General features: G+C 43.4%; 1 protein-coding gene across 1 annotated transcript in view; it reads right to left on the minus strand.

Annotated features, from left to right (window-relative positions):
- fto (FTO alpha-ketoglutarate dependent dioxygenase) overlaps positions 1 to 16,936 on the minus strand; it is a 120,169-nt gene that overhangs the window by 57,851 nt on the left and 45,382 nt on the right. Inside the window, exon 8 of the mRNA XM_022194983.2 lies at positions 6,593 to 6,717. Within this exon, the coding sequence (XP_022050675.2) occupies positions 6,593 to 6,717 (125 nt within the window). The remainder of the gene's footprint in view (positions 1 to 6,592; positions 6,718 to 16,936) is intronic.

Here is a 16,936-nt window from a genome sequence, read left to right on the forward strand (position 1 = left end):
ATGTCATGCATAACTGACTGATTGCTTAACAGGGGTGGGTGCATGAGAGAAGAATTCATAATTTACAATCACGCACACACAAACACACACCTCACAAACACCCGGGCCACAGACAATCTCTCTCCACGAATGTAGCTGGTCTAAGGGACCACACAGACATGTTTTAGATAAAGACAGACAAATTAGACGACAGCGTCTTAGGCTAACCACTGCGCTTGCGCTAATTACAGGCTGGCCGGGGATGAAAGAGGTAGATGACATGTCCTTATTTGTTTTCTCCTTCAGTGCCCTGAACCAAGTAAACACAGCGATGTAGACGACGGCAAAAGTAGGTGGTACAAAGAAAAAGACACCGAGACAACAGCGATAGAGAACATGGTTGTGGGCTGAGAGTTCCACCCACCACACACAGGTGTTTGACCCACCACTGCAGCAAACAAACCCTTGAGGTAAAGAGAAATAAGGGCGCAGCCAGCAAAACTTTTGGCTCCTAACTCGTGCCAAGGATAACAGACTGAGCTAGCCCTGTCTGTTCCGCTTGCAAAACAGGACTGCTGTTGTGGGGGGTGATGAAGAGACAAATGTAACGCTGCTGTCTGGGAGATCTGATTAACCTGTCACCTCAAGTTGCAACTGACATCACACAGGTGTGGTTGACAGCATGCCCGGACCGCTTTCCCCCCAACCAGACTGTTGGTTTAGATGCCAGTCCAAACACCACCATTGCTGACTAAACATACTTATGAACACTTTGATGCAGCTTTTCTTCACTGTAACCCACAAACCCTGTTTCCCAAACCTATATACTTGATAGCCAGTCAGATTCCTCATAATGAAAGAAAGTTATGGCTTCACATACAGACCACATTTTCTTTTGAGATGTATGAACTTGTGTCCAATAGGTAAAGTGATTGAGTTGTCTACAGCATCTTAGCAATCCCATTCAGTATGGTGACTCCATTTCTAAAGCTTAAAGTAGGCCATTGTCTACATTAGACATGGCTGTGATCTGTCCACCTTTATTATGGACAATGCTGACGATCACTCCAACTCCCATCTGGGCCCACTCCTCTCTCTCTGTTCCAGTGCAGGAATGAGGGTGGGGTCTGTCAGGGACAACACAAAAGAAATGTCACCACTCCTGGAATGAAGTGCCAGCCGACGAAGGTCTCTCTCTCTCTCCCTATTTTACTGTGTCTCTATGCATCTCCGCAGGGGTGCAACTGGTAGCTGACAGCACTGGTCGGGTCATCCCCGGCTGGTCACAGCTTCAACCTCAGCTCTCTAGCCCCTGCTGGCCCCCGGTGACCCTTGGTTTTGATGACAGACTGGACCTTTTGTGTAGCAGCAGCCTGTCCAGGTGAGGACAAGGGAGGATGACAATGGCAGGAAACATAAAGCCGATGGAGGCTGGGAGACAGCCCCACGGGGTCACGGGTCACGCTGGACAGCTGAGTGATGAGTGCAGCTGTGGACACGTGGACCTCCTTCTCTGTCCTTTGGCTCTGCTTGCCATGTCAGCTGATGTTTCCTTTATCTTGGATAAAGACCTCACTAACTCCCGACTAGTTGGATAAAAGTAATAAACACAGGCAACAGATGTAGTACGCCACAGATTCTGAGTGTACATGGTGTTAAAGTGACACCCTAACCTTATCAGTGTAGTAAGCTGCCAATAATTTAAAAAATACCTGAAATGGTTGCCATGATAAATTAAACATTTATGTTAAAAATAATAAAAGCTGGTAAACGTAAATGAAACATTTTCAGTTCAAAAATAAATCTAAAGAAATGTTAATGCTATAGACACACATATAAGCAACTAGATGTTCACTGATTGAAATAAATGAATAGAAAAAATTCTAATATTTAATTTTTTAAAAGCCGTGATCATTGTAAAGAGACAGAAAAACACATTTATTTGTGCAGTACAACATCATATACACTGCCTAAGTGGGATATGGTGTGTATCCATCCTTGTCTGCCACTGCTGCAGAATTTTCTGGTTTTCCCCGTCACAAACCAAAAATGCTGCTAATTTGCCAAAGTTTTAACATTTTCATTAACAAACTTGTTGTACTTGCTAGCTTTGCTTTTTCCCTGAACTAATCTGCGGGGGGACAAGGTCTGTGGCACAAATAAAAAGGACAGTTTCAAATCTTGTAATGTATTACCACCCCAGCGCCTCAAAACTACAGCGATTCACACATCCTGAGCTGTCCAACTGTTTCCGATGCCAAAGGTCAACGGCTGCCTACTCTCCTACCGGCCCACACTGAGAGATGGGAGGACAGGGTTTGCCAAGTCAGGCACAAACCCTGCTTTGGGTCATAAACACCTCCGCCTGTCCCCCCTCCTCTTTTCTCCTCCACAGAGGTGAGTTGGGTTTGCACTCTGTTAATCTTTCACTACAGGCCCGCTCGCTTTTTACACTGGCCCACTGGAGAACAGAAGAGGAGAATGAAAGAGGGGTAGTAAAGGACAAGAGTGGATAAAAGAGCAGGAAGAAAAAGCCATAGAGAGGGCCAGATGGGCACCTTCACAGTCCATTTATCAAACCCAATGTGGCCCTCCCCTCCCCTCCCTGCTGCTCTCATGTCCTAAACCCCCATGTAATTCTGTAATGATTTTCATTATCATATAATGACCTTACAAAGCCTACAGCAGTTTGCATGGTCAGTACAAAACTCGCAGCTGTTCGCTTCCATGTTTGCTCGCCGGCTGTGACAAAGCTTTTTTTGTTTTTTGTTTTTTTTTCTTTTGGCCAGAGCAGTGACCTCTAGGCTTTAGAAGGTCAGCATAAGGTTACGTCATCCAAGAGGTTCAAAGCATACATGCTGTCAACATACAGACTGAAGACACCATCTAACCCTTGTTCCATTTCTCTCACACAGAACTGGAGAAGACTGGTGGATTTTCTGTGTACATACTTCCACTGTGACTCCTTCCTCACCTGTAATTGCACAGATGTGAAACATGATCGATGAATTTTTAGAAGTTAAATCTCCATGGTGCCACTGGGATGTGTCATTTCCTACTCTAATAGGCCTGTTCCCTGGAGGTTGTGTCTTGCTCTTCAATCGGCACTTCCTGTGTGGCATACAGAACCGCTCTGCTGCGGTACAGTCACCCACCCACATAATAATCCATCTATTTCCAGGGTACTCATGGGGCATTTACCGAAGGGACGTGGAGGGCAGCATCTATCAAAGAATTCACCATGTGCATCGGGAAAACCCAGTTACCAGAAAAGCTCATAAGAATAAAAAAGCTCTCATAACTTCGTTGGCTCAGAGTGAATGAATGGACTGCTTCCGCTAGCACGGTGAGCTGAGGCATCACTCACTCTGAGTGCCTATAAGTCACCTGAGAAGAACCACTGGTCACCGGGTCCAATTCCTCTTTCTTTTTCTTCTTGCTTGTGCTAAAAATGCCCCGGAGGCAGAAAATGGCATCGAGCAGGCCCAAGTTCCAGCACAGACCACAGAACACTGCTTTAACTGGTGTTTAAGAAACAAAAGTCAGCGAGGAACTTAATCAATCAGTGCTGGTTGTTTATGTTTATAGGCCCCTAGCAAGAGTCATCAATCATGCTTTTTTGTCCTTTTTCCTTTTGCACATATTACGAGCTGAATGGAAACCATGGAAACAAAAGGCAGTATTATGATAAAAGCTTGCCTGTTGAATATTGTGTGGAAACCTAATTATGCCGCTAAATATAAAAAAGCAGCAAAATGAATCAGCAAATTAATTTTAGAAGTCCTATTTTGGTGAGTGCTTTTATGAAAATAAATGACGATTTGAACGCATCTGACTGAAGGGAACTAAATCCTCTCACTGTGTGTCTTATTCTGTAATTTACTGCATCTTTAATTTGAAATAATGACTTTGCCTCTTAGTAGAAAATAATTTTTTCTTGCTCTATAAAGATCCAGCAAGGCAATCATTGACCCTCATGAGCTGCAAATCTTCTAATCAGTACCAGTACGTCCCACTTAACATTGCACATAGCCATGTGTTTAGCTTTGCGCAAATGCTATCTGTTGACAGCCACTTGACAGAATGACCCCTGGCTTTTTTGTAAGTGGGGCCGGTCGAGGTTAGGGACAGACATTAAATGTGTGTAAAAGGAAGAGGAGGTATCAGGAGCAGCTGGAGTTCAAACATATTGTGTGGGATGCTTGCCCTCCACAAAAACCACCCTAATCAGTCTTTCACTGCTGATAGAGTAAACGTCCGTCTGCCTGCCGACAAGGACTGAGCATTCCCTGTCCTGGTCTGTGATGCTGCTTGTCAGCTTTAAGGTGGGCTGAGCATACAGAGCATATAGTAGCTGGTACCATTGCATTGTGGGTGGTGGGGGAACTGTGATGGTGGGGGACAGTGCTGATGTTCGGCTTGGGGTGGGGGTGATGAAATGGTTTCGAGCTTTCAGCACATGCAGCTGGAATGCACTATCAGGGGCAGGCCCGACATCAGAGTTGTGAGGAACTGGGCGTCGACACGGTAAAGCAAGGTGTGTGGAAACAGCCTGTTTACAAGGCTCATCTGGATGGGACACGGCTAAGGGTCAACTAGAGGGGACAACTCAAAACAGAGGGGCGCCTTGGAAAGATGAGGGCACCGTCGCAGCAGGAAGTTAACATACATTTTGTCAAAGGAAAAGGTGTTGCTTTCAGGAATTTGCAGTCTGTATATTCTGCCCCTGGCACTTCTTCCTTCTCTAGGCTCTGGATAATGTCTGGTCCAAAGTGTGTGTGTTTGTCTGTGTGTGACACCGAGGTCAGATCTGTTGATAGAGACAATAAGCAGTGAAACATATGTGAATTCAGCGCTAGTGTATACATGCATGCCAGTGTTTGTGTGTGTCCCTGCTCACGCTGAGGGGGAGAGCGACGGAGAAAATGAACAGCTAAAATAACACAGTGTAGCATGTGTGAGGCCTGTCTTTATCTGAATGAATGGCCAGTGTTCTAATCCCTGAGCTCTCTGCCCTTATCTGGAAGGAAGGAAGTGAATGGGCTTATCCAAGACACACGTGTTGCTGTGATAGCTGTGATAGCTGCCAGGCCCAAGAACCACAAACAAACGCCAACCGCACCACCGCATGTCTGTGGAATTCACATTATCCCTTCGGAGGAAATCATCAATGCACACCGAATCAGCGTGGGACTAATGCGATGGTTTACGATTATTCTGCTTGATGATGTGAGGATTGCGTATGAACAAATTGGTGTTACCTTATCGTTCGACATACCAATATCTCTGGTTTTTACCAGGCGTGAACTAACCGTGACGTCACCCGTTGGTTTCAGCGGCGAGAAAATGAAGCCCGGATTTTGCTACTTCCTAGTCGCCGTTTTGGATTTTTTGGAGCCAGTGACGTAAAAAGCGTCATCAAACAGACTGGACCGGAGAGCAACTAGGGGCAGGATTGGCTGAGAACTCTCTTATCCCGCCCACGTTTTGCCGCAGAGGCTTCTGTTGCTGTCTATCAAGTGAAACCACGCCCCCTGGCTCCGCCAACTTTAACGATTTATTTAAAATTCAGTATTGATTTATTTTAAGATCGGCCACCTGATCTCTCATTTTGACCATGAAAACTAACGGGGAAAAAATCCTGAGCTGTAGAAAATCAGTCTATCAAATTTTATTTTTTCCAAAAATGAATTGGGGTCTATGGAGAAAAAGCTTTTTGGAGCCAACCCTAGCGGACGGCGGGATATTGCAAGTTTTTGACACTTCCGGGTTTGCTTCAATTCTGGAGCCAGATGCTACGTCCATTATATATACAGTCTATGGTTTTTACAAGTGAAATGATGCTTGGTTGTAAGCTCTTCTGTGCTTTAAAGTTTGGCTGTCTTCATCAGAGTCAAAAGGTTCACAACATATTTGCTTATGAAAACTATTCACAGTCTAGGCATTGACTAGATGAGAAAAAAACAAGGCTTGTGCAAAACATTTATGAGATAAACTTTTTGTAGCTAAAACAAAGACACAGGCTCCCATAATTTTTAGAGCAACCCTCAACAGCTGTGTTTCCAATGTAAATCTATGTGCATTATGAAGTATTGCACGACAGGGCATGAAACATGCCACGATGCTGGCTGACAAAGCATCATTATCACTGTCCATACTGAAAATATATTCCAAAGACTTCTGTGTATTTTTCTCTCATAGAGGGCCCAATTTTAGTTTCTCTGTTCTTCCATAGCTTAAACATGATGCAGTCCAGTTTATTCGCTTTAATTCAGTTAATGGAAACAAGTCTAATTCTCCTTTTCTTTTGTTACTTTCTCAGATGTAGTTTGCCTCAGATTTGCTTGACGATTACGTGGAAACACAACTACACACTACATTTTGTGTTGGTGCAATACATAGGACAATCTAATTCAAGATTTTAATATTACACTGCTTCCAAAATATGTCTTGAGTGAAACTTTTTATTATTTGTGTGTGAAGCGGTTCCCATTTTGACTTTGAGCAGGAGCTCATAGATCACAGAGTTTCTTTACCTGCCTCACACATCAGTCAGAGATTTATTTTTTCCAAGACCAATGGAAGGAACAAAGTTGGTGGTACATTGTGTTACCTGTCTCTCCATGTCTGTCTTTGCTGGTGTCTGTCTGTCAAGGCAGACAGCAGGGTTTCTGCCATCTCCCTCCTTCCCTCCCCTGCTTGGCCCTCCTCCTCCACTGTAGCCAGGAAGAGCATTGTCTGAAAAATAGAAGTAGAAGTGGGAAATAGGTGCATCAAGTAGAAGTTAATGGAAAAATGTGCAATCTTCAGTAGGATGTGGACCACTGGAAAACATCCTATTTGTTTCTATCTTCACTTCCTATAACTAGCATCTGCAATACAAAAGAAAATGGTCTTCTGAAAACAGTGGCTAAAATCTGACTCTAAATATTTAACAGCACAGAATTGAGTGGAAAAACTACCTGAAGCTATTCCTGCCATCCTTGAGCTTCTATCCTCAGTTTAGAAATTACACAGCTCTGAGCAAAGACTCAATTATAACATCCCTGGGACGGCAGCATACAGTAAGTCTAGTATAAAGTCAGTTTCACATCAGAGGATGGGCAAATTACACCCAATATTAGAGTGTGAGTCAATTAATCACGTCCTGCACAGCACAGTGTAATGTGTGAGTATCCCCCTGTTGAACATGAATTACAGGCCGGCTTAAAGTGTGACGTGGCACATCAGTGCTAATCGGAGACATCCTGGCAAACCTTCGCCTCCAAGTCCTCCGCAGCCTCTAAGCTGGTTGAGAGGGAGTCAAATGAAAAAGGATCTGGCAGCCCAAATTAAATGCAGTGCTGTCAGCCACACTCAAATCCCTCTTTCCCCTCACCGTCTCCCTCTTCTTCTCTACCCTTCACAGACTCTCTCCCTCTCTGAATATCCTTAAATGTCTCCCCCCTCCTCCTCCCAGCCTCTGAGAAGTGATGGATCTGTAACTCTGACTGACTCTGACGCCTTGTTAAGAACAGTCTCTTCCTGTCACATCCACCAGTCAAGCGCGTTCATTTCTTCCCATTAACAGTCACTCGTCTCCCCAGTCATCCAACCTCCTCTTCAAAATACCCACAATGTAAGGGAACCTTCATTTCTTCCCCTCTCCCTCTTTTTTAATCCCTTTCTGACAATCCACCTGTCTGTCTTAATTCATGTGAAGATAGGTTTGATTGTCTGTGTGTGTGTTTCCAAAGGAGAAGAGTAATATGCTTACTTCCTCTACAGCACACAGGACAGGTGTCAAAACATGTGGCGGTGTGTGACTGATTACACCTGACTCGGAGGAGACACCAAAGATTACGGTGACCAGGAGGAGGCAGGGCCGGCTGTACTCCCTATGGAAGCTGTGCCTTTCAGTTTGGATCAAACCCTGTCCCCCCTGGGATGAGTGACAGGCTAAGAAAGTGCCAGAAAGTGCATTCAGACTGTATCACCATCTCAGCTGGTAGACATCACATTGCCATGCTGGCCGTGTAACACAGTTTCAATGTTTCGAGCACAACGTCGAGGAGCAGGGGATTCGAGGTTGATCTGAAACCTGCTCCAGTCTGCTTCTGAGCTTGCTTCAACTCTTTCCAGAGCTGGACTGGGAAGTGAACGAATAACAAGACAGGTAAGGCAGCCCAGTCCAATGAGCTAACTCTGATAAAAAAATAAAAAAAAAACGTGACGGTAAAAGCCACATAAACTTGTAAATGATGTGGTATAGGGTGTAAACAAATGCATCAATTGTTTTTTTGTCCCAAATCTATGCGGATGACGCATTAAGAATATTGAATTCTGTTTACCTATTTGATTAAACACACCGGGGACAGCTTCTGCTTTGGGGGAGTGCACGCAGTTTGGTTGGTGTGAATGCGAAAGCTTCTTTTTGTTTGTTCTCTTCAAATTTTTGTGAGCATAGGTGTGCCTCTGATAATGTGAATGTGAGTTAGCAAGCCTTCTTCCCCATGAAAACGTGTGCATGTGTGTTTGTGTGCCAGAGTGTGTGCACGTATGATCTTGTGTTTAGAAGACCCAGTGCTGAGAGAGGCCTTCAGGTTTAGCCCCAGGCTGATCCCCAGGCCATTTTAGACACCCCACTGGTTGTTTACTGGTCAAGCCCAGCCTCAGTCAGCCTCAGCCAGACCACAGCCCTTTATCTCTGGGCCTGTGTTAGCACCAATCAGCCCCCTCTTTCCTTCTATTTACCCCTTGATGACAGTAGCTGTCCTCAGCCTCCACCTCTCTCAGCCTGATGCTGACCACAGATGTCCCCCTGACCCAGGCCACATCCCGAGGTGAATGAGAGGACAAGAAAGTCCTTGGTACCCCCCATCTCTGGTCCCCAGACCCCAAATTCAACCTTGTCTATTTTCTACAGATAGGCATAAACATTTCCGGCCCTGTGCAGAGGCAGAGTAGGTAAACAAACCTGCAGCCAGGCTGAGGTGATATTTTGGTTGGTGGAGAGCTGGAGTGATGATAGTGTTCCAAGCGAAGCCTGGCTGGAGGGCAGCCTGGGGCAGCTCACTAACACCTCGAGCCAGGACTGTATCTTAACACCAACAAGCATCTGTCTATTCTATCACATAACAGCATGTCACTCATTCAACACAGAATAATATAATGGGAAGATTGTTGCTGCACACGGCGAAGAATGATGTACAACCCTTAAAACTTCACAGGATAGCTGTCACTGCTCACATAATACCTAAGAAGCTCAAAGGCAGAAAGGTTAAAAAAAGATGCATGCAGAACTGAAAGTTTACACTCCATAAAACAGAGCTACAAGCTGACCACCAGAGTGTCAGAGAAACTGTTAACACCCAATGAAATGCCTTAGCAGACTTTAGACCAGGACTTTCAGGGGACCCAAAGTACTCTTAAGCTCACTGGCACTCTCTTATATAGGAAACCTTTTACGTCTGCAGGCCACAAACGCTTACAAATCCCAAAACTGACCTCCCTTATTAACTAGTTTAATAGTCAAGGGTGATTTCAGGACCAGAATAGACCTTCCCAATGATGAATGGTTACCTAAAAAGGAAGGAGGTAAACAAAATCACCAGTAACTCCAAACATTCCACAGTTTTGGCTGGGGCCTGGTGTTAATTTGCCTAAGTGCACCTCTGCCTGACAGACTGGCAACCTCCACGCCTGTTTGCCTGCCACTTGCATGTGTAACAGTCCAACACCAGGCCAGCAGACTCCCCTGTCTTTCCATGTGCCAACGTGTCTCTGTGCCAATATGGAGGCAGGCATTTCTAAACTAGTAATCCATCCTCTCTATGACTGTTGAGCCATCACTGGGGATTTTAAGTCATAGAGATGAAATGTAGCAAGAAAGGGTGTACAGGCTCAGGTAATAATTAATTCCTATCACGCCAATTGTGTCCTTTATTAAGTAATCTGGATGAGAATACCTCTTGTGACTTAAAAGACAGAATGTTTCTGTTTTATTAATGCTGTTAATTACCAGATAGTGGTTGAAATCTTCTGGGGCTTAAACTCTTGCGGTCATCAGGATAATGAATCAGAGTCAGGCTGGCTCTAAATGTTCAAATTTGTGGCTGAGAATAATAGCAGGTACATTAGTTGGACAACAGACTAATACTGCATCAAAGGAAAGGAACCACTTTTTAAGACCTCACCAGTGATATGAGATTTTGTAAATGAGCACCCATGCCAATTCTGCCATGTACTGACATTCCCTAACTTGACTCACTCTTGTCCACCTAAATAGCCAGCAATTCAGCAACATATCTCAAGTTTAACCCTTTTCTCCACATCTCTAGACACTCTATGGACTTTTGCCACAGTTTAAGCTCAGCTGCTCTGACACCAGATTTCATAGGGCTTCAGAGTGGGAGTTTGGCAGACTTAGATGTCTGCATCTCCCTCTCCCCTCTAATACAAGAAACCAATATCACTTTGACTGCTGGTGGAAAAAGGCATCAGGCACCTTGCTCTGGGTAATGGATAGCTTCTGCTCACTGATATAAACAACTTGGGAGCTGTGATCCTGCCAGGGCCAGTTCCAGTCGGGACAAGGGATCTGTGTGTGTTTGCTGCATGCCACCGCCGAGTTACTTTGCTCTTGGGGGGGGACTCTCCACCGGTGGAAAAATTATATTAGTCCAGGAAGAAATAAGCTCAGACCACATTCACTTTTCTGTGACATCACACTTAAAGTCATAAAAAGTGTGCGTGTGTGTGCTTTTTGTTCCCCTGCCGTCTGCCTGCTGTCACATGATTATAGATGGCTCAAAATTGAAGCATATCTGAAATTAAATTTACTCAGTTTCCATTACGTAAGATTGGCTGATAATGTGCGTGTCTGTGCATGCGTGTGTGTGTGTGTCTGCGTGTGTGTATGTGTTAAAAATGAAGAGTGTCACTGTTACTGGACAGTTTTCCAGACTTTGAAGCCCCAAAAACCTTTGATTTATCAAAGTGAATTAAATGAGTGAACCAAGTTCTCTCCAAGATGACTTTTCGTTCCATGTTTGTTTGTCTAATGAATTATTTGTGAAACTATGAGTACAGAGGCCTTTTAAAAATGTGAGTCCCAACTCTTCACTGTGATCCTTACAATGCTAAAATAGTAACCAAAAATATGCAAAAACTATTTCGCAAAATTTTGCGAAATTTGATGAAGAGGTAGAACAAGGGAAAAAGAAGAATCCATAAAACTTTGGTGCAGATCTTGATCACTTTCTTAGAAACTGCAAGATAGGACATTGGCCTTGTTTAAGATCTTAACTGTCCAAGAGCACTTCTGGTATATTCACATAAACATGACACTTCACTGTTGAGAGCTGGAATTCTATAAGATCTCTGGGAACATTTTATTGAAAGCCAAACTTTTGCCTGTTTGTTTGATGGAAACAACAATCTTCTAATTTCTTAGGACACCAAGAAGTCCCGATTTTTATTCTGTGAGTGTGTGTGGGTGTGTTGATGTGTTCTCGCAATCTCCGTGGTGACAGAAACCAAGGCCTTTCTGCCAGATTGACCTTTGCAAGGTCGTGGGCACCATCAATTATGTCAGCCAGTAAAATGGGCTTTGCTACACACAGCAGATTATATGGAGTGTAAAACATTAGAAAAATGTGTCTGAAACATCAGAGTAACATGTTTGAAGTGACAAAGGGTTGGGGGGAATAGAGACAGTCCCAAAAAGGGAAGACCCCTGACAAGTGATTTTGTTTGAAGGCATTGTAACACACTCAAGTGGGCAGGGAAGCTTTCTATGAGCCCTAAGGCAGTCCATCTTCTGGACAGAATACAAGCAGGATGGAAGGACATATGCTTTGCACAGGGTCAAATGAAGCAGAACTCACAGGCTTTTGTGTTTGCTCCCTTTTGGTGGAGAGAAGAAAAGGCAAATCTGTTGTCAAGTCGCACTTGAATGGCCCCACAAATATCGCATAAAAATTCACCGGCCTGTTTTTTACAGGGGTTTTGTCTCTGTCTCATGATAAGGAGTGTGGACCCGGTTGGCCTTAATGGCTAAACCACATAGTTCTTATTCTGAATGAGCTCTCCAGCACACTGGGACAGGGGCTACACACGCACTTGTGCAAACTCCGCAGCGGCCAAGCTAGAATGCGTGATCCATCCATCACAAGAACGCTTTGAGAGGCGCTTTGACTAATTCAGGACAATAAAGACAGAGCTGGACAGAGATGTTTGCGATGAGCGTGACACTCAAGCACCTTCTGCTCTGTTAAAACCCCCTTTCTCTCTCTCAGTATATGAAAGCTGAGTCTAGATTCTAGCTAGATAGCAGATTGTGATCAGCACCTCACTCTCCTGCCAGTAAAAAGCTTTTTGCTGACTGGGGCCAAAGCCAGCATTTCTAAGCCCTAGAGTTACAGTATTACACACACTGCACCATACTTCAGGTCTTCAAAAATGCTAAACCAATAAAAAGGGTTTCCATCCATCTAGACATGCTCACATAGAGGAATTTTGTTTTAGAGGGGGGGTTATGCCTGCAGGGGCTGAAATGCGCTACTAACGAAGTTTTGATTGACTACAAGAAGTCGGAGGAGTAGTGATTCTTCAATTTTTGCATCTGGCTGAAAACCATGGAGCTGCTGTAGTGAAACTAAACAGAGCTTCTTATATGTCAAGTCTGACATCAGATGTGAATAGAGGGAGAGAGAAAGAGAGTGATTGTATCTAAAGTACAACAGATTAAGATCTCCAAAATTACAGGTTTGCTGCCATAAGATACTCACTTATGAAAAACAAGCAGGTCTGTATAGGATCAGCCACAGACTAATGTCCGTTTTAAAGACAAACTATGTGTTGTATCGGAATGAAATGTATTTATGATAGTCTGCCATTCATTTTCTGCGATTTCCTTCTAGATTTTAATTATGGCAGCCACTTTTCTGAGTTATTTTAAAACTTCGCATGTTTAGGGATGATCAATACATTCTGTGTTGAATCATTTTATGTCAATTCCTAGCATTGCTAATTCAAAGCACCATGCAGTACACGTAGAAGAAAAAAAACAGGAGTGTGTTTGATCTGCTGCTTCCTTATACATAAGACTGGCAGCTCTGTTGCCTTAAACAATTCTCTCCACACCACACGGCTATGAAGTAATAGACAATGGCACACACCATGAAGCAGTTACATATAACTGGATTATGGACTCACATACTCTATAAGATGTTGTCTACTTCAATCTGACAAAGAAGTCACAGACACTAGTAGCTTTTACATTTAACAATGTTCAACAAGGCAGTATACACTCTTAAAAATTGCGCCATACACTGATATAATCTAATTAAGGAAAAGGGAATCAAACATGGATGCAGTACACTTTGGATTGAGTTACATCACGCATCTAATTATTGCAATGAATCAAAAGTCTATATTACATTGCATTTTGACATCAAAAACCAGTCAAGTTCTTTGTGTCTGCTTCGTGATTGTATTTTTTGGTTTCAGTGGCCAACTCTTACTGCAAGTGTTGAACCTTTTGATCAGAATTTGAAAACAGCCACTGAAGATTTTTCAAACAATCTGTTCTTTCCAATGGATTATCAAACAAAAAAAAGAGAGATCGAGAATTTCATCAATTGACTGCACTGAAAAGAACAAAAAAAAATAATACAGAATTGTTGTTTAATAGGTGCGTTTAAATCTAGGGAATTTACTTCAAAAATGCCACACTTCTAACATAGTGAGGTAGCGTTATTAGTGGCTGTAGAAAAAAGGGGTATGTTAAAGTCACTCAGGCGTTTCTAAACACACCTGGTTTTTCCACACATTTACACAGTCTACTTTGCCTCCCATTGTGTAATGTGTGTATGTGTATGTGTGATTGCTGCTCGCCCAGGGAGGCTGATGAGAGCGGCTAAAGGGTGTTTATGAGACTGTTAGCCAGGAGAGGATGCCGCCCTGCAGCTCTCGCCCAAATAAAAGAGCCATTTATTACATCCAACATGACCCTCTCATTACACACAAATAGGAATTAATGAGTGCTATATCGGGCGCTCCCAGCAGAGCGAGGCGGGGCCCACTAAAGGACTAGCGTTAATTACACTGTCCTACATCTCACCCATTTAACACCACCCATCAGATCGCTCTATCTGCAGGGGAAGGATAGCAGGGTGGAGGCACTGTGCTACCTGCAAGCATGGCAGCTCTGAGGAAAGATAGTTAAAGTGACAAAAAGAAACACAGGTTGTAAAAAAAGGGGGGGGGATTTTCTCTTCAGGTTTTTTACCAGAAAACACACATCTCAGGTTTGATCTCTGCTGGGTTATCCTCTTCACACTGTACATGCCCTTTTTTGAAAGGTGCACAGACAAAAACTTCCCACAATGCTCCCAGGACTTGTACTTCCTCCTGACTGTACTGACATCCCCTTGTTTACACCATCAGCTTTTCATTTCTTTCTGATTTACTTTAGCTCGCAAGCTCTGATTCCAACTTAAACCCGCACGGTTTTTATCTCTCTCTCTCTCTTCCCCAGACCTCTGAAAATGCCACAACCCCCTCCTCGCATTTTGTTTCGCAGTTCCACCTCCACAAACCTCCCCCACCTCACCTACCCCCCCAAAAATGATACAATTATCATCAACAATCTTTGCCCATATTTCCTCCCTTTCTTTGCGATTCTTCAAGCGAATCAGACAATTTTACACTGTCTTCCCATCAGAATCGCGCCATTCTCCCCAGTCATTGTTTTCAAAGCAGGCTTTACGTACTTAAAAGCGCTGATAGTTGCTCCAAACACGATCACTGCTCCAGTGATTCTGAAGAATTAGCGAGGTACCGAGATATTAAGTGGTTGCTATTTTGCTGTACTACTTGAAACATTCAGACAAAGCGACTGATCATGGATCAAAATTTCCCCACACTGGATACCTTCTGCGTAAGCCTGCCTCCGAGATGAAAGGATGAAAAGGATAATTTGCCCAATTTTTTATTTTACTATATCATATGTCGGTTTTATGATGTGTTTTTTTGACCTTGTGTGTGTGAAGGAATGCCAGAAAACTGATTTTGTCAGATCCCCAAAAAGGTATGTTCTATTTGTGCCCCTAATTAGGTTTTTAGTGGGATTTTTTTAATTGTTCACTTTGAGGATCCATAGCTGGGGTGGGCTGTTTTCATTTTCATTAATTGGTTTCATTTATTGTTTCACTATGTGTGGGCGATGCAAAGCCCTCGGAGACCGTGGCTGCGATTAGGGGCTGTACAAATAAATGTGAAATGAATTTGAGTTGACGTGCAGATAAACAATAATAAGGACATCAACGACAGGACCTGATGAGGATCTAGATTCAGATTTAAATGATTTTATTAAAAGTGCGTGCACAGCGTTCTGAGCACGGGGGGGCTCTACTTTTGCTCGGTCTTGCTTATAGAGCTCAGCACCAAATGGCATTATTGCTATTTCTGAACATGAGAAGTATTGAACAAGCTCTAGCCATATATTCAGCAGTCGATAAGAATTACACTACAGCTGGATTTTAGGTTATTTTCTTTGCTGTTAGTGACAAATCAATGTTTTCTTGTGTCTGTGGCAATATCTTTTACTAAACCAGTCTGACACGATTGCCTGCAAGAGTAAACAATTACACCTGTGATCAAAGTACTGGAATAATTATATGTCAAGCGCTGGTTAGCAGTAATGTCTCTAGTCAGCTATAAGAAGGGCGGGCTTTGCTATGAGATGCTCTGAAATCTCTCTTTCATCTTTTTATACTTTCTCCCCCATCAAGGCACTTTTCAACAAACACACTCTCCTTCCTTGCATCTCTCTCTCTCTCTCTCTCGCTCTCTCTGTTGGTATGACACAGGAAGAAGCTGGGCCCTGCAGCCAACCCCGCCGTCCGCACTGAATGCGATTAAGCTGAGCAGTGATTAATCTGGGCTGCCCCATAATTCCTCTTTACCACTTTAATGGATGTTATCTCCCCTCCTCTGAAGGTTTATCTTGCTGATCGGGGCCAAGGATGAAGGGAGGAAATGGGAGGGGCGCGGCTGTGGGTAGAGGGGGAGAAATCAACCCAAATCCATACAGAGGTAAGTAAATGAATAAGTGAGTAAAGAAGTAAATAAATAAATGCAGGGATTGAAGGAGCTGCTAAGCGGATAAGGCAGATCAGTCTCTGTAAAGTGCTCATTTGTTTTCTAAGAAGACGAGACAAGCCGCCTTCAAAGCCCACTGATACAGTAAAAACACTGTCAACATCACAATTCACAGACAAACAAAATAAATTATCCAAACGGCTGTCAATAAAACTCCCCACCCCCTCATTGTAAAGATGAGGTGTACACTACACTGCAGCTGACAGTCATGGGCACAAAGACAAAAAAAAAAAAGGCATCGTTTCATTTTTGGTTTCCGCATTGTGACATACAGTCAATGATGGCCAAGTTTATCTAATACATTCCAATTTGACTCACCCACAGCCCCGAGACAAGTTTGCTCAGGTCCGAGTCCATTGAATGAATGAAGAGGAAACAGCTCTTTCCACAGTTTCGGGATGCTGAGTGATATCATGTTATTGGGCAATAATTACACATCCTGTATACATAATGAATCATTTTAATCATTTTAAATGGAAGAGTATCTCAAGTATCTGTTCTCAAGAAGACAAGATGAGCCACTTTCAGGTTTGGTTCACTAACACACGGTGATGCACAGCGAAACATGTGAACAACAAGAGCAACTGAGATTGGCAGCCCTGAGTGAGCATCTATGTGTGTGTGTTTGCCCTATTATTCTACTATGTAATATTTAAAAATAATATACTACTGGATTAGTTCTATGCAATGAATGAATAATAAATAAATTACACTTTCCACAGCAGCAACAGTCTCGATCTCACTGTTCTTATGACACAAAAGTTGCTCCTAAACTTTCCTAAATGTACACCACATGCAGGTATGTGTGTCT

This window comes from Acanthochromis polyacanthus, chromosome 2, assembly GCF_021347895.1.
Source record: "Acanthochromis polyacanthus isolate Apoly-LR-REF ecotype Palm Island chromosome 2, KAUST_Apoly_ChrSc, whole genome shotgun sequence".
Lineage (NCBI taxonomy): Eukaryota > Metazoa > Chordata > Actinopteri > Pomacentridae > Acanthochromis > Acanthochromis polyacanthus.